The 23,065-nt window shown below is 46.0% G+C and overlaps 1 protein-coding gene across 1 annotated transcript in view; it reads left to right on the forward strand.

Moving 5' to 3' along the window:
* The window catches only part of DNAH8 (dynein axonemal heavy chain 8), a 329,691-nt gene that overhangs the window by 278,225 nt on the left and 28,401 nt on the right, over positions 1-23,065 (forward strand). The window contains exons 84-86 of the mRNA XM_090046651.1: positions 3,854-4,006; positions 4,361-4,516; positions 22,879-22,995. Coding sequence (XP_089902777.1) covers positions 3,854-4,006; positions 4,361-4,516; positions 22,879-22,995 — 426 coding nt within the window. The remainder of the gene's footprint in view (positions 1-3,853; positions 4,007-4,360; positions 4,517-22,878; positions 22,996-23,065) is intronic.

Here is a 23,065-nt window from a genome sequence, read left to right on the forward strand (position 1 = left end):
AGCCCCCAAGGCCTGGAACAGGGTAGGCACCTACTCTGGAATTATTCAAGAAACGCTTGGATGCTTATTCTGCTGGGGTCCTTTGACCCTAGCTGACTTCCTGCCCATGGGGCAGGCGGCTAGACTTGATGATCTTTGAGGTGCCTTCCAGCCCTAATGTCTATGAAATCTATTAAATCTTTAGGGAACTGCCTATGCATGATGGACTATGAACCTGGTATGCCAGGCAACCACAAGTAGAAGGCTGAGGGTTGGCAGAGGAGTGGAACCAGTTTGGATAGTGATTGCCTTAAAGAGCCAACAGGCTTAGAAAATTGAGTTATGCAGCCAGATTTCTGAGAGTTTAGTTATAACCAGATGGCTTATGGTTTTTGTTTGAGTTTTTGACCAGTAGTTTCTGTAGGGCTAGATAAGGACTGTTTGGAAGTCTCATTAGTGGCCAATGGTGTGTGACTGCCTTGAGCCCTGCCAGGGGTCAGGCGCAAGGCACAGACAGGTGCCAGGGAGCCCAGAGTTGCCCTGGAGTGGCAGAAACAAGGCTAGAGAGTCCACAGTGTAGAAAGGTGAGACCAAGGCCCAATGAGCTTGTAATCATAGAGGGATGGAGATTGGGGCCAGGGGTCCCACAGCCCAGAGGGGGACAGAGTTTGGGGCCAGAAGACCCATAAGCCTAAGAGGGGTGGCAACAGGGCTAGAGAGCACACAGCCTAGACAGGGATGGAGGTTGGGGCTAGAGGGCCCACAACCCACGCAGGGCAGAGATAAGAGCCCAAGAGGGCAAGTTAAGGACTGGAACGCAAGGAGCCAGACCCCGTGTGGTGGATCTATGCCAAAGGAACCAAACAGAGGAATGGGGCAGAAGCTGGGAAGGTTGAGACCCCAACAAGGGAGTGGAGGCTAAAGGCAGCCTGGCAGTTGCTGATGAATGAAAATACCTGCAAGGCATGGGCGTGGCTATAAGGGAGGTTCAGAGGCTGTGATTAGTCCTTTTAAGGAATGAGCAGTGACACCAGTGCTCCTAAGGGGGATCTTGCTTAGGGCACTCTAGGACAGCCTCCCTTTTCTAAATGGATAATAACATCAAGACGTGACAGAAGAGGTAAAGGAGAGATTGCCCAAAGGATCCAAAGGGGACAAGGGCTGAGAGGGAGCTTTCAGGGGTGTTATGGCCACCACTGGGATAGGACCATGTTACACTTCCCTTAACCTTTCTACTTTAATATACAAATAAAATAATGTATTCTTTATCTTAATTGATGTATTTCCACTCTGGGTTTTTGGAAGTAATATTGTGGTTATTTGTTAATGGGAGTTTCGCTGAAACAAAACTGCAGGAATTACTTCTTTATGCCACTAGGTAGCACTGCTACTTTACTTGCCATGTTATGTCCAGTTATTTCATTTTCAGTCAAAACTGTGCATATGGAAGTAACTTCAGATTTGCCATGGATAGCTATTACAACTGTTTTAATATCCAGATAGATGTAGTCATAACGTAAACCAAAATTCTAAGAACTCAGAGTAATTACACATATGTAATCAAATGTGATTATAATAGAACATGTGTTTTTATTTTTATAAAAATTACAAATATAATTACTTAGGGCTATTAGGGGAAAGAAGAAACAATCTCATGAGAGAATCTCAAAGCAGTTTGACTTATTTAACTTGGAAAAATTAAGGCCAAGAGGAAACACGATCATTCTTTTAAAATGCATAGGATGAATAAATAGCAAGGACAGGGAAGAACAGTTTAAATTACAGACAGGCTCTGGTACAAGATAAATTGGGTATAAATTTAACATGACTAGTTCGGGACTGAAAATTAAAAGAGACCTAATCATCAGAGAAGTGGAGTTCTGGAATAGACTTCCAAACAAAGTAATATAGGAGTAAGCAACTTAATTTGTTTCAAGATGAGAGCTTTATATGTTCAGGAAAGGGATTATATGACAAGATAGGAGTGATCCTGCAATTTGTAACAACACTTCAAGTTTTTGATTTGTAGGTTTTCAAAAGAGAGAGTTGAAATGAGACTTGATTGCCATATGTCAGAGGCATAACAAAGCAGCCAGGTGCCCAGGGCAGCAGGATTCATGGAGGCAGCAGTGATTTCTGGCTGCCACTGTGCTGTTGGCACATTACTGAGCTGTGGAGAAGCTGACATTTTTCCAGCATCCCTCCCCAAAGTTGGCATGCAGAGTGGTTGCTCTGGTCACCCCAACCTGGTTATGCTATTGTCCCATGTAGTTGTTTGCATATGAAAGAGGATTCTGGGGTTTGGACTTCTTGACCTTGCTGTGATACTGTGTAGCAAGATCCAATGGCAAAAGTTAGAACCAGAACCAGAGTAATTGGTTATAAAGTGAAAGATTTTCCTAGCAGCTGGGGGGAGGTTGAGGATGGGAATAGTTTTTGTCATGAATATAGTAGGCTTTCTCAGAGCTTGGGGTCAATGATGTAAATTTTTCTTCAAGGACTGCCATAGTTTAGACTATCAGGAATTTTACCAAGTAAGGCAGGTTTAGCTGAGTAATTGTGATGACCCTTTCTGGACCAAATTCTTTCATCTTTTTTTTCTCTTCTCCCCAGCTCTGGTTACACAGTGTTCATATTAGAATTAATTAATTCCATGCTTTAGAGCTCCAGCTGGTTGATTTTAGGGACCAGGAAGGATTTTTTGTTTTACTCACTGATTCATCATTTGGCTTCTGTTTTTGTTTGTTGTTTGTTTTACCTTTCTCTTAAGCATCAGAGATTGTTTGCATGCTCATGTCAAACAAATTACCGGATTTGGGGTCAGGAATTTTCCTTCAGGTCAGATTGGCAAAGACTGCATGCTTGCGTGTGTTTGGCCATATGCAGATATTCAGTTTCTATTGAGAGAGTCGCTGCTCTCCCAGTAGAAATCATTGTCAGTGTACAGACATTGAGGATTTTTCTTCAAGAGCAAACTGACTGCTCCAGGAGAAAAATAATCCAGGAACAACCAAGGTTAAATCACTCCTAGCAGAATGAATGTCAGTGTACATTCCTTTCTGAGAGAAGCCACAGCACAGTCCTCCAGCACCCCAGGGTAGTTTGCTCTTGCCCTTTCTCCCACCCTCCCCTAGGGATACTGTGTCACTCAGGATAGACTCTACTGCTCTAGGTGAGCCAGGGGCAGAACATGTCCCTTCACAATTCCTACATTGTGCTGCAGACACAGGCTGACACTATGCAGCCTGGGTCAGCCAGTCAGGGCTACCTTGTACACCACTGTCATCTGTCTCCAGGCAGACTGAGGGAGTCTGCAGAGCCTGCGGAGCTGTGTGCACAGGGGCTCCCTGGGTACAGAACATCAGCAGTGCAATCTCTTCTCCTCAGGGGCTCAGCATTTAAATGTCTGTTCATGGGTCTCCAGGTAAGTTTTTCTACCAGGAAAACAAACACTGGAGAAATCTTCTAGATCATTTAAACACGTGTGTGCAGCCTTTGCATACTTGTATAGTTTGGGGATCACTTCCTAGGATCATGTGAACATATTTAATCTAATTTCTTGCCATTGCAAGGCCCTAAAGCACTGGAGATTCTCTTCCTCTCTCCTCCTTTCTCCCTCTAGCATATTGTATTTTGAGGTCTTTTGTATTAAAGCTTTGAGTTTCTTATATGTTGCTGAAAGTGTTTTTTGGCTGCGTGTTTGTGTGTGGTAGGGGGCAAAGTTGTTTTCTTGTGAACCCTCTGTGACTTAACATAATTTAAATGGTTGCCTTTATTTTGGGGGACTGAACTTGATGACCCATATGGCACCTGCTGTTGCTATGTTTCTATAATTTACTATTTAAAAATTATTTGACTGATTATTTTTATGTAGGGGGGCTGGGTGCTACTTCAAAACTGTCATCTGGGGTTGGATTTCATGGAAGAACTACTGGAAACACTTCTAACTGCTGAGATACCTGATGAGAGCTTTCGAGTTTGGATGACCACTGAGCCACATCTAAAGTTCCCAATTACACTGCTACAGGTTTGTTCAAATGCTTAGTTCAGACACCTAATATCTTTAAAAGTATATCGATAAAATTCTGTAAATGAACATGAAGTAACTGGGAAAATGGAAGTTGAAAGGAAAAAATACCATGCACTGTGAAAACTAAAGAGTGCTCCTAAGTCATATGTTAAATGTCTTTAATTAATGTATACCATAGCAGTAGTCTGCTATATGCTTCTTTGACTTAGTTTATCAACTGCATATCAATGATATACTCTCACTGACTCTTTAGGACCTACTTGTATCTTTAGAAGTTGCAACATTTCATATCAAGCCGCTGTTTTATTTGGTGTAAATAAGTCTAATTCCTTTATCTTTTTTACATAACAGATTTCTATAAAGTTCACAAATGAACCCCCACAGGGTGTACGTGCAGGTTTGAAAAGAACATTTACAGGGATAAATCAAGACCTGCTAGATGTCAGCAATTTGCCTATGTGGAAACCTCTGCTTTATACTGTGGCTTTCCTACACTCCACTGTCCAGGTATTTCATATAAGTTTTGCTTTCAAATTTAGATTATTTCACTGTGGCTTCTGTTAGAAAGTAGGCATTTTTACATTAATTGCTCTATTTTATCTCCCTGTGCTTCATGTTGTAAGATTGGGACTATATAGAAATTATCTAGTTTATAGGTTTATTATTAACCTTGCTGATTAAATCTCTTTTAAGTTAGCTTCGGATCTCATATTCTGAGGATCTATAACCCAGTATTATTTCCATCATCATCAATGGGAGTTTTCTCCACTGACTTCAATATAAACAAAATTAGGCTTGCATTTTGTAATTTAAACATATGGCAGTCATGTCATGAAAGTAATATGCACTTTCAACATTCTCCACTTTCTGCATTTAACTCCTTTTATGTAAGGAACTCAGAGCATTTCACGAATATTAAACCCCAAAGACTCTTTTGAGCTGCTGCTATTGTAGATGTAGCAAGGAACTCCAGTAGTGAACTGCCCCTATGGAGACAAGCTTAATGCACGTTTACTGATTATACCTTGTCCAGTTCATACAGATGTGGAGGAAGTGACTTGCATTGCATACTGCCTCATGAAGGCTTTGTATTCCTGGAGCTGAGGTATCCCAGATCTAATCAGCTATGAGGAAATTTTAGAAGTCCTATAGTTATATGTCTATCCAGTAAAGATATTTTTGGAGGGTCAACCACTGTATTATATACACAATAGCCTGCATTTTAAGCTCACCACCTCTTGACATGCATTGTTGAGAAAGTTTTTATGAGCAGTGTGCTGTAGTCAGTAATTAAGGGAAATGTATGGAAGATCAATGTATTTAACTTTAGGGTCTGAAGGCTTAATGGTGTTTAATTGACTTACACAAGTGTATATTTGACTTGTTTCTATGCCCACTTGTTCATTGAGCTTAATAATTTATTTCACAATTTCAGTGATAGCTGTATTCTAGTCCTTCATTTAATACAAGGCTGTCCAACTACTAGACAGCAGGGGGCCATATGCCACAGACCCCAGGGTCTTCTCTGCTGTATAAACAGTGCAAACAGCCTGACTCCCCCATTTGCCACACTTGTAGCACAAGTCTTACTAGCAGTGCTAGCAGCCTGGTCTTTTTGGTGGTGTGTGCAGCACAAGATGCTTGACTTCCTTGGTCATGCATACAGCATAAGCAGTGTCGCTTCTCTCCCAGCCACTCAGGCAGTGTGGGCAACCCAGCCTGTCTCTTCCCATGCAAGCCATCTGGCTTTCCCCTGCTGTGCATGCAGTGCCCTCTCACTGCCTGAATCCCTGGAGGAGAGGCAAGGGACCAGAAGATGGAAGAGGGAGGGGTAGCCCGGAGGCCACAGCAACTGGAGTCATGGGGGCAGGAGGCCAGGTGCTGCATGTTAAACAGGGCCTCTGCAACTGGAAACTGAAAGCCAAATTCTTTTCTTGTTTACATATTACAAATCTGTAAAAGTTCCAGTTTAGGGACAGAAGTTACACATAAACCAGTTTAAGTGATTGGAAACCAGTTTAAACCTGTAACAGAACAGAAGTTTAGCGCACACAAACCAGTTTCAAAATGGCCAAACCCAATTTAAGATAAATCTGGATGGATATAGTATCAGACTTTACTGATTTAGTTTAAACTAGTTTATGGAACTTGTGTACCAGATCCCCTCTGGACTGAAGTTATCACACAGTCCCCCAGCATCCCAGGATGCTTTGCAACTCTGGACTGTGCTGTCTGCTTCAGCAGTGCAGGGTCAGCCCAGGCGCCAGCTGTCACAGAGCTGAGGCAGTAAAACCTATGTTCCCTAGCCTGCTTCCTGCCTGCACCTGTCAGCCCCGTGGGACAGGGGCAGAGGTACAGACCACTGTGCGCCCCGAGCTGGGGCTTGCACAGTGCAGGGGCTGGGAAAGCCCCCACAGTGGTGGGCGTTTCATCCCCCCACAGCCAGCGAGCCAGGCTGGGATTACCCCAGGCTGGGATTACCCCCCACATCAGTTGACCACCCCTTTGAGACTCGGGGGAAGAGGGGAGATGACAAACACCCCCAGCCCAACACAAGCCCCACTGCTCACTGAGAGGTGGGGGGGGCAGGTGAGCAGGCAATGCACCCCCTAGCCTGGCACTGACCCCTCTGCCCAGCAGGAGTCTGCTTTGGGAACCTCCATAAGAGGGCTTTTCCCTCCCCTGCCCACAGCCTAGGGAGGCCAGCAGCTAGCAAGGGGGGTGGGCCTGGGACTTTCCCAGTCCAGCTCACTGGGCTGCAGGTGGGGTGGAAAAGTTCCCCTACAAAGGCTTCCCCATGCAGATGCTTGCTGTGGGGCTGGTGCCTGGCTGGGGCATGCATTCTCTCTTTGCCCTGCCTCTCAGAGACCAGTGGCTGGCGAGGAGCTGGGGCTTTCCCAGGTGGCTCTCAGGGCTGTTGGTGGGGGAAAAGCCACTTCACAGCCCTCCCCTCCATGCCATGCAGACTCCTGCTGGGGGGCTAGTGTTGCTCCAGGATGCATTTCTCCTTTGCCTCTTACCTCTCAGAAAGGCACGTGGCTGGGGAGAGATTGGCTGCTGGATACATGCCCCCACCCATTGCAGTCAGCCGCAGGGGGGGAGAGAGCCAGCAGACAGGCATGGGCTGCTGATTGGCTGGGTTTGGCAGCTGTTGGCAGTGTCTGATATGAAGGGAGTCAGTTGTTAGCACCTCCAAGCTTCTGTCCTTGGCCAGTGCAGGCTTCTGCCTGCTTTGGCTACCAGAAAACTGAATGTCAGTTCAGTTTGTTATTGGTCCAATCTACGCAATTTAGACAAACCTGTTCAGTTTGAATTGATTCCACCTTAGGTTTTTTGAACCTCTGTACTTAGCCCTTGAGTCTAGACAGTAAAGTCACTCTAGTTTTACTGAAAGAAAAATTTGAAATAAAACTGAGGATTCGTTTTGAAGTCAAGACAGAAATGTTAATTAGATAATAACAGGTATGTGTTTTTTCCAGATCTCCTTTAAAATGTTAAAAGTTTCATAGTTTCATAGTTGGTAGGGTCGGAAGGGACTTGAGCAAATCATCAAGTCCGACCCCCTGCCATGGGCAGGAAAGCATGCTGGGGTCAAACAATTATCTAGCCTCCTTTTGAAAACCCCCAGGGTAGGAGCGAGTACCACTTTCCTTGGAAGTTGGTTCCAGATCCTAGCCACCCTGACTGTGAAGTAGTGTATCTTGATATCTAGTCTGAATCTACTCTCAGTCAATTTCATAGATTCATAGATTCATAGATTCATAGATGCTAGGGTCGGAAGGGACCTCAATAGATCATCGAGTCCGACCCCCTGCATAAGCAGGAAAGAGTGCTGGGCCTACATTACCCCAGCTAGATACACATCCAACCTTCTCTTGAATACCCCCAGGGTAGGGGAGAGCACCACCTCCCTTGGGAGCCCGTTCCAGACCTTGGCCACTCGAACTGTGAAGAAGTTCCTCCTAATATCCAATCTAAATCTGCTCTCCTCTAGCTTGTGGCCATTATTTCTTGTAACCCCCGGGGGCGCCTTGGTGAATAAATACTCACCAATTCCCTTCTGTGCCCCCCTGACAAACTTATAGGCAGCCACCAGGTCGCCTCTCAACCTTCTCTTGCGGAGGCTGAAAAGGTCCAGTTTCTCTAATCTCTCCTCGTAGGGCTTGGCCTGCAGGCCCTTAACCATACGAGTGGCCCTTCTCTGGACCCTCTCCAGGTTATCCGCATCCTTCTTGAAGTGCGGTGCCCAGAATTGCACGCAGTACTCCAGCTGCGGTCTGACCAGCGCCCGATAGAGGGGAAGTATCACCTCCTTGGACCTATTTGTCATGCATCTGCTGATGCACGATAAAGTGCCATTGGCTTTTCTGATGGTTTCGTCACACTGCCGACTCATGTTCATCTTGGAATCCACTAGGACTCCAAGATCCCTTTCCACTTCCGTGCCACCCAGCAGGTCATTTCCTAGGCTGTAGGTGTGCTGGACATTTTTCCTCCCTAGATGCAGCACTTTGCATTTCTCCTTGTTGAACTGCATTCTATTGTTTTCTGCCCACTTGTCTAACCTGTCCAGGTCTGCTTGCAGCTGTTCCCTGCCCTCCGGCGTGTCCACTTCGCCCCATAGCTTAGTGTCATCTGCAAACTTTGACAGAGTACATTTCACCCCCTCGTCCAAGTCGCTGATGAAGACATTAAAGAGTATCGGTCCAAGCACCGAGCCCTGCGGGACCCCACTGCCCACACTCTTCCAGGTCGAAACCGACCCATCCACCACAACTCTCTGGGTGCGACCCTCCAGCCAATTCTCCACCCACCGGACTGTGCAGTGATCCAAGTCACAGCCCCTTAACTTGTTCACCAGTATGGGGTGGGATACCGTATCAAAGGCCTTCCTGAAGTCCAAGTATACGACATCCACCCCTCCTCCTGCGTCGAGGCGTTTTGTGACCTGGTCATAAAAAGAGACTAGATTGGTCAGGCACGATCTACCTGCCACGAACCCGTGCTGGTTTCCCCTCAGCATAATTTGTCCTGCCGGGCTCTCACAAATGTGAGCCTTGATGATTTTCTCAAAGATTTTGCCAAGGATGGAGGTGAGACTGACTGGCCTATAGTTACCCGGGTCCTCCTTCCTCCCCTTCTTGAAAATGGGAACCACATTGGCCCTTTTCCAGTCCTCCGGGACTTGACCCGTGCGCCACGAGCATTCAAATATTCCCTCCAGTGGCTCTGCAATGATGTCGGCCAGTGCCAATTTGTGGCTGTTATTCCTTGTTACTCCCAGTAGTGCTCGGGGTAACAGGGACTCTTCCATTGCCTGATGGCGCCCTTTGGCCAGTTTACAGATGGCCACCAGATCCCCTCTCAGCCTTCTCTTGTGGAGGCTGAACAGGTTTAGGTCCCTGTGGGGGGATGGGGTGCATCACCTACCGTGAGTGCCCCTATCCCCGGACGGCCCCTGGAGAGGAGGGGGTACGTGACGGGCCGTTCCTGCTTCCGCCGATCTCGCCTGCCACGACTTGCTGAAATATGGGGGTTCACCCGTGCAGGGAAGCTGGCGGTCCGAATGGGGTACCTCGTCTCCAAGGTCCAGGGGTCCTGAGGGCTCCTCCTCCCCTACACCCTCGCCCGGTCCTCCGGGATGAGCCGCCGTTAGGGGCTCCCTTGTCTGTCTCCTAACCTGCAGTGGGGGGGGGGGGGGGGCGCCCCCGCACTGCCGGACCTTCACCAGGAGTCCTCACAGCACCTAGTCTCCCTGGTGCCGATCGCACCTATAGTCCTGGGGTGTCTTTACCCCTTTGGATTAACTCTCTAGACCCGGGGGGGGGTTACGAGGATTGCCCCCTGGCCCGTGGGTTTTCTTCCGTGGCCAAACAGCCCGTAGCCGCCGGAGAAGAGTCCCTCCGTCTGAGTCTCCCCTCCTGGCTTCCTCCGGTGCGGCGGCCGCCGGCCCCCTTGTTACCTTAGGCTCGTCGAGAGTCGCTGCAGCCTCGGGTTCCACGGCTCCCTGCCTCACTGGCTCCTGCGGGGCAGTCCTGGGCTCCGCAGTTCCCCGGGCCGCCGCCGCCGGCTCCTGCCGCGTGGCTCCCGGCTCCGCCGTTCCCCGGCTTCGCCGCTGCCGGGCCGCGCCGCCGCCGCGGCTCCTGCCGCGTGGCTCCCGGCACCGCAGCTCCCGGGGCAGGCTCCCGCTGGAGCCTCCGTCCTCCTCTGCTTGGGGTAGGTGGGCTCCTTTTATTCTCCCGGGCCGGTCCCGTTCCGGCCCGGTCCGAGTTCCGGGAAACGTTAGGCTCCCGGCCAAACTTCCGGGTCGGGCCCCGGAAGTTGGGCAGAACTCGGGGGTTCCCCGCTCGACCCTGGCCCCTTGGGGTCCTGGCCCCCTCACAGTCCCATAGTTTCTCCTGACCATGTGAGTGGTCCTCCTCTGGACCCTCTTGATGATGACCACATCCCTCCTGAAGCGCAGCACCCAGAACTGGACATAGTACTCTAGCTGCGGCCTGACCAATGTTGCATAGAGGGGGAGGATCACCTCCTTGGACCTGGTCATGATGCATCTGTGGATGCATGATAAGGTGTGGTTAGTCTTCCTGACTGCATTTTCACATTGGCAGCACGTGTTCATCGTGGAATCAGTAATGACTCCAAGATCCTTTTCTGCCTCTGCCAACAAGAAGAAAGTTTTCCAGCCTGTAGGTATGCTGCTGGTTCTTCCTCCCCAGGTACATCACCTTGCACTTGTTAGTGTTGAAACCCATCCTGTTCTCATCTGCCCACCCCTGTAACCTATCCAAATCTAGTTGCAGCTTGTCACTCTCGTCTAGTGTGACCACTTCTCCCCACATCTTAGTATCATCCATGAATTTGAATAAGGTGCTTTTCACCCCCTCATCCAAGTTGCTGATGAAGATATTGAACACTGTGGGCCCAAGGACTGAACCCTGGGGAACCCCACTGCCTTCATCCCTCCAGGTTGAAAATGACCCATCCACCACCACTGTCTGAGTGCAGCCCTCCAGCCAATTTGCAGTCCATCTGACTGTGTAGGCATCGACACCACAGTCGCCTAATTTTTTAATGAGAACGGAGTGAGAGACAGTGTTGAAGGCCTTCCTAAAGTCCAGAAAGACTACATCCACTGTGACACCTGTGTCCAAGGATTTTGGACCTGGTTGTAGAAGGCCACCAGGTTGGTCTGACAGGACCTGCCTCTAATGAACCTATGTTGGTTGCCCCTAAGCATAATCTTGCCTGCTGGTCCCTCGCAGATGTGCTTCTGGATAATTTTCTGAAAGAGCTTCCCCAGGTCCGAGGTAAGACTAACAGGCCTATAGTTTCCTGGGTCCTCCTTCCTCCCATTTTTGAAAATGGGGACCACATTTTCTAGTCTTCTGGCACTTCGCCAGAGCACCACAAGTGCTCGTAAAGCTGTGCCAGGGGTCCCGCAATGACCTCTGCTAATTCCCTCAGCACTCTGGGGTGGAGATCGTCAGGACCTGCTGATTTGAACACGCCTAGTCCCACCAGAAGTTCCCTGACTAGGTCCTCACTGACCCTAGGCCTGGCTGCACCTCCTTCGGGGCCGTCAGGGATCCCAGTGGGGGGGGATGACCCATTCCCTGCTCAGAAAAATGGAGGCAAAGAAATTGTTAAAGAGGTTAGCTTTGTCATCTGGTGTGACCACCAGATTTCCTAGCATGTTCTGCAGAGGCCCCACATTACCCGGTACCTTCTTTTTACCCCCTATATATTTAAAAAAGGACTTCTTGTTGTCTTTGATCCAGGTTGCTAGTCCCAGTTCCATCTCCACCTTAGCCTTCCTAATAGCCTCCCTACAATCTCGAGCAATGGAGGTATAATCCTCCTTGGTGATGACCCCTCCCTTCCATTGGGTGTATGCCTCCTTTTTAGCTTTGAGACATTCCTGGATGCTTTTGGTGAGCCATGGGGGCTTTTGAGCACTCTTGCCCCCTTTAATCCGCATTGGGATTGTCACCCTTTGGGCTTGGAGGATCATCTCCTTAAGGAAAGGCCGCTCGTTGTGGACTCCCAACTCCCCTCCCCTCCGGGACCTCAGTGCCTCCCCGACTAGTCTCCTTACCTCATTGAAATCCACCCTTCTGAAGTCTAGGGCTGTTGCCTTGCTGCAGGTCTTTGACACCCTGCACTGGATGGTGAATTCCAGTAGGCGATGATCGTTATCTCCTAGGTGGTTGAGAATCCGCAGCCCCCTCACCAGGTCATCGCATGTGGCCAGGACCATGTCCAACAAGGCATTTTCCCTGGACTGTGCACCTCCTGGGTTAGATGGAGGTCCTGTAACTCAGCTAGGAACCTATGTGAGTGGTCAGACCTAGCTGATTGCTCTTCCCAACAGATGTCCGGATAGTTTAGGTCACCCATGATGACCACATCCCTTGACTTAACTGCCTCTGTGAGCTGACCTGAGAATTCCCAGTCCAGCTCTTCCCCCTGGTTGGGTGGTCTGTAGTAGACTCCCACTGTTAAGTCCCTTTCCCCCTGACCCTCTTGTGTTCTGACCCAGAGCACTTCAGTCTGCCCCTCCTCTGACCCAGTGCTGTTTGTTGAGGATGTGTATTGCTCTTTGACATAGAGTGCCACACTTCCACCTTTCCTCCCTGTTCTATCCCTCCTGTACAGCCTATAGGCCTTGATGTTTACTGCCCAGTCATGTGTTGGATCCCACCACATTTGAGTGACCCCGCTATGTCTGGGTGTGTGCTAACTAGCAGGAGGGCAAGTTCCTCCTGCTTGTTCCCCATACTATGAGCATTAGTGTAGAGGCATTTAAGGCCTCCTGGAGGTGTATGCACCACCCCCCTAATTCCAGGACTACCTGGGCCCCTGTGTCTTACCTGGATATTTCTTGTACTCGTCACCTGTCTTGGCTGGGTTTTCTTGTGGGTGTCTCTTGGTTCGGTGTTCCGTGGCTCCCTCTGTCCTCATCCTCCCCTTCCCCTGATGAGCCTAGTTTAAAGCCTGCTGGAGGAGATCAGCCAACCTGAAAGGGAATGAAGACTTGCCTTTGTTTCTGAAAATGAACCTCTGAAGCAGTGGTTCTCAACTTCCTAACAAGTCACTTCTCATTAGACTTAAGGCACCCCTCAGAAAATGTCAGGTCTATCTTTTTTCTTTATCCTCATTACAGCTATTACTGGACATTTTCTTCTGTGCCCCATCCTCAGTAATTCACACTTTTCGGAAGTTCGGGATTTTGTGAGCCTGAAACATTTTTCCGAGCTTATGACATCATTTTTATACTAAAATCATCAGACTGCATTTAGAGGTGAATATCTAACAAAGGCTAAATGATTTTTAAATTGGTGTTCCTTACACTGTCTTCCAGCTGTCTCACCAGGTACATTATGCATGTTTGGGCAATGATAGTGGACCCTTGTCAGCATACCTCAGTACTCACATTTCTAGGCATGTGAGCGAACCTATTATTTCCTGTCTGAAATTTAATTAAACAGATGTCAGTGTCTTTTGCGAATGAATCCTTTTCCACTAGTACCAATTTAATACTGCTTATTTGTTACCTGCTTCAACTTAAGCCATTAGTCAAAAAATTTGGAGTCTTATAATTGTAGATTATTCCAGTTAGGTGATATTGGTGATGGAGTCAGATGATTCTTTGATTCAGCCTCTTTTATTTATAATGCACAAATTCCATTTCCCTCAACAGAGGAGGAATTGAAAACCGGAAACAGTTTCTTGCTTTCTGCTCCCACCCTATTTCAGCCTATTTCGACCTAATTACTGAACAATCCCTACCTTTCGCTTATCTTAGGACTACTTCAAGTACTTTTTCAGGCTATGCTGGAGGCTTCCTTCCCTCTTGGTTTCTGTGGTATTTCTTCTTGATTCTCTTTCCTATCTCCTCCCATATGGATGTGCATTCTGTACACATACTCCTAATTACAGGCAGTCCTTGACTTACAACGTTCTGAGTTACATTTCGCACTTACAACATTTATAAATTGACACCATGTTTCAACTTTCTGACGTCAGTTTCAACTTTACAACGCTTGATCTGATGTGACGCCACCACGCCAGAGGATAAGTTAGCTGTGTCACCCATCTTCCTGGTGAACATCTGTCCAAACTTCCTTTAAGAAAGCAGATAAGACTTGCTTTAAGAAAGCAGACAAGACTCCAGAAAAACCTGCAGACAAGACTCCAGCCAAGAACCCTTCAAAAAGTCCAACCAAGAGCCCTTCAAAAAGTCCAGCAAAGTCACCTCAAAGAAGTCCTTCCAAATCAATATGATTACTATTTACAATATAAATACATTAATGTAGCTATATTACTCATCTATAATTGATCGAATACAAAATTCTGGGGTATTTTTGGTGTGTGCCCGCCAGGCTTTATTTACCCCGAGGGTATGGCCCTATTGTTGCAGCCAAACCTTAGGACCTTTGGAGGCAATGAGGTTGTTCTTTCCCTGTGTCGCTGACCCCGCTCTTTCCTGCCATGTTTTGATGTACTGTCAATGTGGGGGTTGCCTAGCGGGTCCCTCACTGCCCAGGTCTGACCCGGCGGATGTACACGGGGCTCCACCACCCCTGCACCCCGGCCTCACGCCACCTTCCTGAGCCAACTCAGCGGAGTCATGTGGCCCATCTCGCACATCTAGCGTCTTCCCTGGCCCCTATCCCTTATACGTCTCGGGTTGAGCCCCTCTGAATACAGAGCCAGCTCCCAACCCCTATCCCTGGGGCTTTAAGCCCAGTCTATCCCGGTGCCCGCAGTCCAGGTGGCAACCCCGCCCCAACCGCGACCCTCCTTCGGGATCCTTGTCACCCTTCCGAGCTGGTCGTTCACCTGGTTCCTGCGTGTCCTCTGCAGCTGCTCCTCCTTGCCGACGTCCCGTTCAGGCCCCTCTCGCCCTTCGCTGGCTCCTGGAGGCTGTCGCTGACTCCCTCTCCCTGGCTGTACTTGTTCTGACTCTCTGCCCTCCTCCTGGACACCTTCGGGCACTGCGCTCCTTCCCTGCCGCTGACGAATTCCCACCTCCAGGGCCATCCGCCCCTTCCGCCGCAGCTGCCGCCATTTTTATCTTCGCCGGCCGGCGTCTAGTGCTGACGTCGCTGGCCGGTTGCAGCTGTATGTAAAGCCGGCTCACAAGCCACGCGGGTTCCCCGGGAGCATTGTCTCCTGCTGCAGGTGAGTTGCTGGCATCACCCCGGTTTCTGGGACATGGTGAAAATAGGGTATCATCAGGCCTTGGTTCAGGAACCAATCCCCCATTCATAACATTGTTTCTAATGAGAAAATTGGTTCCGAGTTACAATGTTTCAACTTAAGACACGGTTTTCGGGAACCAGTTGTGTTGCAAGTCTAAGGACTGCCTGTACATAAAATACGCTAAAGCCCTTCCATCCAAATAGTTCCGATTTCTAAGCGAACTTGCATATGCCTTTGTTTTGGATGGTGACATGACATTCACTTATCTGTCTCTTACAGAGATCCTAAATCAAGGCCACATCTTGCATGCATGTGGCTTGGGAATTTGGCAGCAGTGGCAGTGCTAATTGCCACTACTCGTCTATAGCCAAATTTCTGGATCCCTGGGGTGACCCATGGACCAGATTACATGGCTCTGTGAGCCATTGGTTGAGCACCCCTAGTGTAGACACTCTGACCCTGAAGCAGGTCAGCATCCTCAATCAGTGCCCCTTACCTCTCATCCCAGAGCTGCTTGGTCAACTGAAAACTGCCTACATATTCTCCAAGCTTGACCTCTTAGGAGCATACAGCTTTCTGCTTCTGGGCTTTGGGTGGTAATTTAAAGTCAAAGCAGAAGAAAAAGAGTGCCCACTGAAATTGCCTCTGGTTGAGTGCCGTAGTCTTTCAAAAGAATTCCAGAGTCTTACAGTTGGTGAGAACCCGTACTGTTACATGCACACTATTTTAAGGTAATGTCACCACTCCCCTAATCCACTCCAGTTGTCAGGAGTTTGTGGTCTAAATTCTCATAATGTTGTTCTGCTTGGGTATGCTTGCAGGAGAAGGTGGTACAGGTGTGCAAGGCCTTTTCTATGCTCTGCCTTTGTGAGAGCACCATGTCTACTGCAGTGCTGGAGGCATCTGTTTTCATCGCAAAGGGAAAGCCTGGATAGGCTAACACAGGGACAGAGATGCAGCCTGTTTTGGGCACTCAAAGGCTCACTGGACTTCCACAGATCAGTAAACCTGGACTTTCTTTTTTAGCAATGAGGTGCGAGATGTGCCAGTCTGAGCAAAATTGGCAACTTCTAACACCAGTAGAAATTGGAGAACCCCAAGAATCTCTGCAGCTCCTTAGCATTCTGGAGGGTCTTCCACTCTCAGATGGGGGGCAGACATTTTCTGGGGGACATTTTTAAGCCCTCCGTGGATAAAATAAATACAAGAAACTTGGTGATGTTTAGTTAAAGGTGCATTTTTCCAGCTTAAATGAAGCGTCTATGCTGATAAAGTCTCTCCAGCACCACTTGGGCACATGACAGATGTTGGTCAGGGTCTTCTGAGATCAGGATGTCATCCATGTCGGTGACAGCAAATTGGTCCAAGAGGTCCTAGAAGGTGGCTGGGGGATTGGTGAGCCCCAAGAGAATAATTATTCAAACTGTCTGTACTGAGTCCACAAGGTAGCTTTCTATTCATCACCAACTATGATTTACACCAGACTCATCACAGGAGTCATCTGAACCTAGCCCTGTTCTGAAGCTTCATAACTTAGTGCTGCATGGCTAGCACACCTGCTTTCTCACTGTGCCCATATCTACAAACAGTATTCCCAGAAGATCATACCATCTTTACACAACAACCACCCTGAATCCAAAAAGGGGTTATTACCTAGTGTAAGATCTGCATGCCCCCAGGTCTGGCTAGACTGACCATTCTTCACCTAAGCTATGAATCCCTGTTATCAGACCACCACAGAACCAAGAAGATCAGTTACCTCATCTCCCACTACTTTTGATGGCCATGACTGCTCAAGACAGTGCAGGCCTTTATCCACTCCTCAAACCAGATATAAAGGATTCTTACCTACACTGTACTCAACATCCACCACCCCCTGTAACAAATCCAGGGACAGGAAGAGTACCTAATCCATGAGATATTAGATGTGAAGTGGAAACAGGGGATGTTGCATTATTCAGTGGACTCAAAAGGATATGGACCTGAAGATACTACATGGGAACTGGCAAGAAACATCCATGCCCCTAACTTACTGGAAGTATTCCATGAAGACCACCCAGAGAAACCTGAAGCAGTGCTGCCCAGGACCACTGGGGGGAGGGAGGAGAGTGTCAGGCTGGGACCTTAAACCTAGGGCCTTAACTTGGATATTCATCTGTACTTGCCACCTTCTAGTTTGTTCACTGCTTTTCATAGGTGATGCGTGGAGGGGGCACAGGGGGGGCACATGCCCCCCCCCGAGATTGGCCCTTGCTGGCTGGGAAGTGAGGAGTGCCAGCCGGTGCCCCCCCAAGAAGTGCCAGCAGCATTTCTGGTTTTGCTGGCAGTGCTTCTGGGGTCGGTGATTGGCTGCTAGGGAAGCCCCTCCCCCCAGTTGGTGATCGACTGCTGGTGCCCCCCAGAGTCAGGGAGCACGAGTCACCCATGCTGCTTGCGTTCTTTGCTTGATTTCCTGCCTTCTCACCTCAGATCACTCCTAAACTCTGTTCTCTGCTTGACCTTTTGCCTTCCTGACCCAGTTTGTCCTTAGATCCTGCTCACTCATCTTAATCTTCAAGTGACCCCAGACCTGGCCACCCATGTTGAAGTTTAGTATTTGCAATAAAAAAGGATATAATCCTTTGTGTAAATTGATTCCTGTTTTAATGCTATTGTGGATGTGTCTAAAACTCACTCATTGCTGCCACAGGCAGTTCTGAATTAGATGACAGTGTTCCTGTTAATCTTTTTTTGCCTTTTTTAGACCTGGTACTAGTAGACTGTTTTAATAATGCCTTCAGACCTTGCAAACCTGGTCCCTACCTAAATATCAGAGGAGCAGGAAATGTTCTTATTCACAAGCAAAATGCCCACTTCTTGCACTTTAAAGTCTGACAGGCCTTTTGTCTCCTCAAGTGGCCCAAAGAATATCTAGTATATCTTCCACCAAGGATTTTCAGGAAGCAGAGGAAATTTTTTCACTGTCTTTAGACTTGACTGTGAAACCACCTCTCTGGCAAGTTTTATCATAAAAAATATAAATCATATAATTAAATAGAGCTTAAATTTCTGGACTTATCTATCAGTTAGTCAGCATTTACTCTCAGGGCATTTATAGACATGCTCCAAGAGGCAGAGGAGGTGCTTTAAATAGAGTGGCTCCAAGAGCAACTGTAATAAAAGCACCTGGAGTATCACATGTATCAGCGTCCCTGTGATGAAAAATGACAGCAGGAGAGGTTTAATTAAACCTTGTTGAACTTTGTTAAAGTGCCCCTGCTGCCATTTTTCAGTGCGGGGACTCTGATACGTGTGATGCTGGAGTCTGCTGGAGCACGGTAATATCCACACTCCAGCAGACAGCACATCAGAGCGGCCTCTCTGCACATGTATAAGCATCCTTATTGATCAAAACATTCTTGACTTGGAAAGAGGAAATTTTGCTGCTGTTTCTGGTGTAGAAGCAAGGATCAATAAAGTTTAGCTACACTCTGGTGGTAACAGTTCTTTGCAAATAGGTTTTATTGTTTAGTGTAGAGCTGTCCTGTTTCTGAGTTGCTGGGACCACACTCTGTGCTACCTGTGGGGCAGGGGCAGGAAGTGGAACCTGGAGACAGGAAGGGAAGCCTAGTGACCAGCAGCATGAGCAGTGGGAGGAGAAGTGACTAGACAGGAGTCTGTTGACTGCAAATTAACCCCTCATGTGACCTGTCGACTGCTTGTTAAACCCCTGGTTTAATGTAATCTGCAAGTTCCCTAACGAGAGAAGAGACATGTGGAACCTTGCATGTATAAATTGTGGGTGTGTATACATCCTTGGAGGCTCGGTGAAAACTCTTTGGAGAAGCAGTTGCATAAGGATAGTTAATTAATTAATTAAGTATGGAGAATTAAATGTTGGAAAGCTCTAATTAGGCAACCAGTGAGCTATATTATCTGTTTTTCTGTTCAACTCTGCTCATTTTCTTATTTAATCTTCCCAGAATTATCCTATCTTTTAACTGTTTGTATCTCTTGTTCATTCTTACCTATTGTTTAGATTGTCACATTTCCGGTACAGAGACTCTTATTTCTTTCATGTATATATGATGACTAGTAAAGTAGGATTCTGACGTTTGATTTAAATTTCTTGCTGCTGTGATAATACACGTAAATTTAAATGCTTTATTCAGGTTTTTCAGGGTCCAAAACATCTCTAAATACATATTTTTTTACCAGATCTCAAGAGGTTGAGAGAGCACTACTCCTCTCCAACAAGGAAACTAAAATCATAACAACAACTCATGCCATGTTACCCAGTGCTTTTGTAGACAGCACTATTAATACTTTGCCTACTTAGTTGTGCTGCCTCTTCTCTCCCAGAGGTCTGAGGAAGGGTAATTTGTTATCCAAAAGCTTGCCTATGTCTATCCCAACCATGTGATTGGTCAAATAAAACATATTATCTGCAAGAATTCTTGCCTTTCACATATTTTCTGGACTGTCACAATAACAACATCACCTCAATACTTTTAATACTTTGCCAGTTTTTGCCTGATCCATCTCCCGTTTGAGTGAATGAATATTAAGCTCTCAGCCTATAGCCAGTAGAGTGGAGATCCATAAAACTCCCTCCTTATGGGTTGCCAGATTTCAGAATAAACAAAAGATTTTTCTCCTTTATACTTCAGGTGAAATGGATTTTTATGGAGGAATCAGAAGGTTTTAAGAAGATCCTCCCAGTCACTCATGTTACCAAACTTCAACAAAAATAGGACAGTCTCAAATTTAATATGTTTCCTTTCACAAGTCAATATTCTTCTTTAGAGACTGTGCTAATATCACTGATTAGTATTTTCATCTGAGGGTATTATAATAAATGCCAGTGGAGCAGAGGTCATAAAACTTTTGAAAATCTAAACTAATTTCCTGCAGCTGCTGCTTGAAACCTATGTATTCCTTTAGTGGCAGAAGCACCTGTTTTTTCAAAGTGAGAAACATAACATCAGAAAAATAGGTTGTGTTATTTTTAATAGGCACTATATAGACTTTGCCTCAAAAGTGATACTTTTAAAAGAAGTTAAATAAACTCTGCTCTTCTTTCTTTCCCTTCATATCAGTTACATGAAGGCACTCTGTTATTTTAAGTTTCTAAAAATTCAGGAGCTTGCAAAAAAGTCTTTAATCTCGAGTGGCTAAAACAGGTTGCGGAGTAAAAAAAATGAACAAAGATTTTTTTCCCTGTAATAGTAGCGGCCCGTTAGAGAGAAATTTTAGGATCCATATACATGCAAGACTTGTATCTCCACTTACTTTATTATTATGTTCTTCAGGACTGCCCATCAATATCAACAACCAGTCTTCTCCATACACAGTCCTCTCAATACCGTGGTCTTCCCTTTCATTCTTTGCTATGGCATCTCAAAACTAGTATGGTAGCTAGCCCACATATGTTCTCATTTCAGTGCACAAGGACAGTTATGTGAATTTGTCCCCAGCAAAGCTGCAGAGGACTGACCCAAGTGTTTCTGCAGGGCAAGCGGTCAAAGGAAAAGAAGAGCTTCATATTACTATATTGGAAAGGAAAGAAGTTCATCTTACATACTTGGATTTCAAGAAGACAGATTTTTAGAATATGCTGTGTTTGTCTGAATGGCACAATATAACCATTCATATGAAAGGGCATATTCATCTCGAAACGGGCCAAAACAGGGACAAAACAAAACCAGCTTAGTTGCAGAGATTTTTTTTTGATTTGGCTCTTGGGACTGTAGCAAAGCCAGTGAATTCTGCAGGCAATGGTTACCAAAAATGACTTTTTCACCATGAATAGGAATCTAGTTCCAAAAGTGGATTAATTCTAGGCATATTCCTTTCTTGGTTTCATTGAACTAGCAACAATGATTCCTTCTTGCACTTCTGTTTCATTTAATTGGTTTCACGTATCTGTTTGTCAATCATACAGAGAGAGAAAGGGGTGGATACAGCTAGATTACAGGAATTACTCCAAGGTAGATGCCCTCCATCTCTCTGGTTAAAGGGTTGCATGAAAGTAACATATATTAATTAGATGAAAGTGACAGTAAAATGTGATTCTGTAGTCTAGCAATTTAGGGTACTTGTGTTGGAAAGGAAAAAATGAGGTTCAAATTTTGTTCTTCATTTGCTGTTCTGTACATGGTTAAATGTGCTTTGAAAATGTTGGCCACCTTGTGCCTTGCAGGCAAGATAGATGAAAGAACATTTGCCATGGATCCCAGAAGGGGTAAAACATGAACTAGGCACCTACCTACCTATTCAGTACTGCCAAAATGTAGGCAGCTCTGGTTATTAAGCATTAGCTGCTTAAGAAACTTTACTTAAGAAATCCTGACATCTTTAGACTTCAGGTGCCCCAAGGCTAGGTGGAAAATGAAGAGGAGTTCTGAGGATCTGAAGTGTGGATTTAGGCATTTAATTGTTACGAAAATTCTTTTTCTGGATCTTTTGCCACAGTTCAATCTAGCCAAGATGTCACCCATTTACTGTTGCTAACTGGCAGGCCTTGTCATTTTAGATTCTAATAAATGTCTTTGAAACTTCATCTTTATCTTGCTGTACTTTTTGTTTCCATGTGTTGACAGTTTTTAGAATGAGAAAATAGCGTGCAGCATTTACAAGGAGGGTATGACCATAAAAAAACTCAAAGGGAATAAAAATATGATTATTTTCATATTTGGTTTTCTAGAAATGTTATCAAGAGTATTCCCAGCAAGTCATAGATGTACATAATACAAGGAGGTTAAAATGCTGTGAGGAATATGACCCTATTGTACATTTATAATGTTTTCATCCTAAGGATGGTTTCTCCATATTTTATGTACTTAACTATTACTTTTTGACTGCTAGATTTCCAGTTATGTTTTCAGATGAGCATAACATGTTAACCATGAAACATTAATAATAGAGGATCTGAAATAGCATAATGGAGCTTGTTAGGCAGCCCTATGTTATGTAAAATGGCAAGGATTTTGAAAAGCTTACAAATTAAAAGAATACACCAAAGTAACAAGATAAATGACACAACCTCTATGTATTATTAACTCAGTGTTCTCAAATCAAAGTGGAATATTCAAATTACTGCTAGCAAATAGAACTTGCATGGAAACAATGAAAGAGTAAAGCTAGCTAGTCAGAGGTATGTACGTCTGCTGAGGTTCATGGAATTACAAAGGCTCAGTTCCTTCAAAAATTAGGCCACCAGAGAACTTACCTTATCCCATTTGACCATTCTGATCCAGGAACAGTCATGGGTGTTTTGTGGGCCAGACCTAAGGTCAGAGGTGAGCAAGCAGGTAGGTGTGTGCTAGGACCCAACCATCACAGCCGTTTGTCCCCACGGCAACATGGGCAGAGATCCCACAGCTGAATGTTGCTGAAACCCTGCCTTCACCAGCCAGGTCCAATGGCTCTGTACATTGCTGACCCCTGAAATGGATAGTCATAAGTGTTTTTCTTGTTTTTCTTTGACATATTGTTCCTACCCAGAGCTCTGTGTGGCCATTTTAAATTAATTGTCTATACCAATGAGAAGCTTATCTGGCTTGTGCCATTTCCAAAGTTTAATAATTTATTCCAATTAAAGTTCACAAGAACTAATACCAAAACAATATAATAAACACATTGAAGTAAACGCATTATTTGTTTTTATTGGTATTCTTAAGGAACGACGTAAATTTGGCCCCTTGGGCTGGAATATTCCATACGAATTTAACTCTGCAGATTTTACAGCCAGTGTTCAGTTTATACAGAATCACCTAGATGAATGTGACATCAAGAAAGTGAGTGGCAATATTTTTTTCTCTGATTGTTTCTTATTTCACAGAATTCCATTTTTTTCCGTGAAGAATA

This window comes from Crocodylus siamensis, chromosome 1 (assembly GCF_052110815.1).
Source record: "Crocodylus siamensis isolate JL-2025a chromosome 1, ASM5211081v1, whole genome shotgun sequence".
NCBI lineage: Eukaryota > Metazoa > Chordata > Crocodylia > Crocodylidae > Crocodylus > Crocodylus siamensis.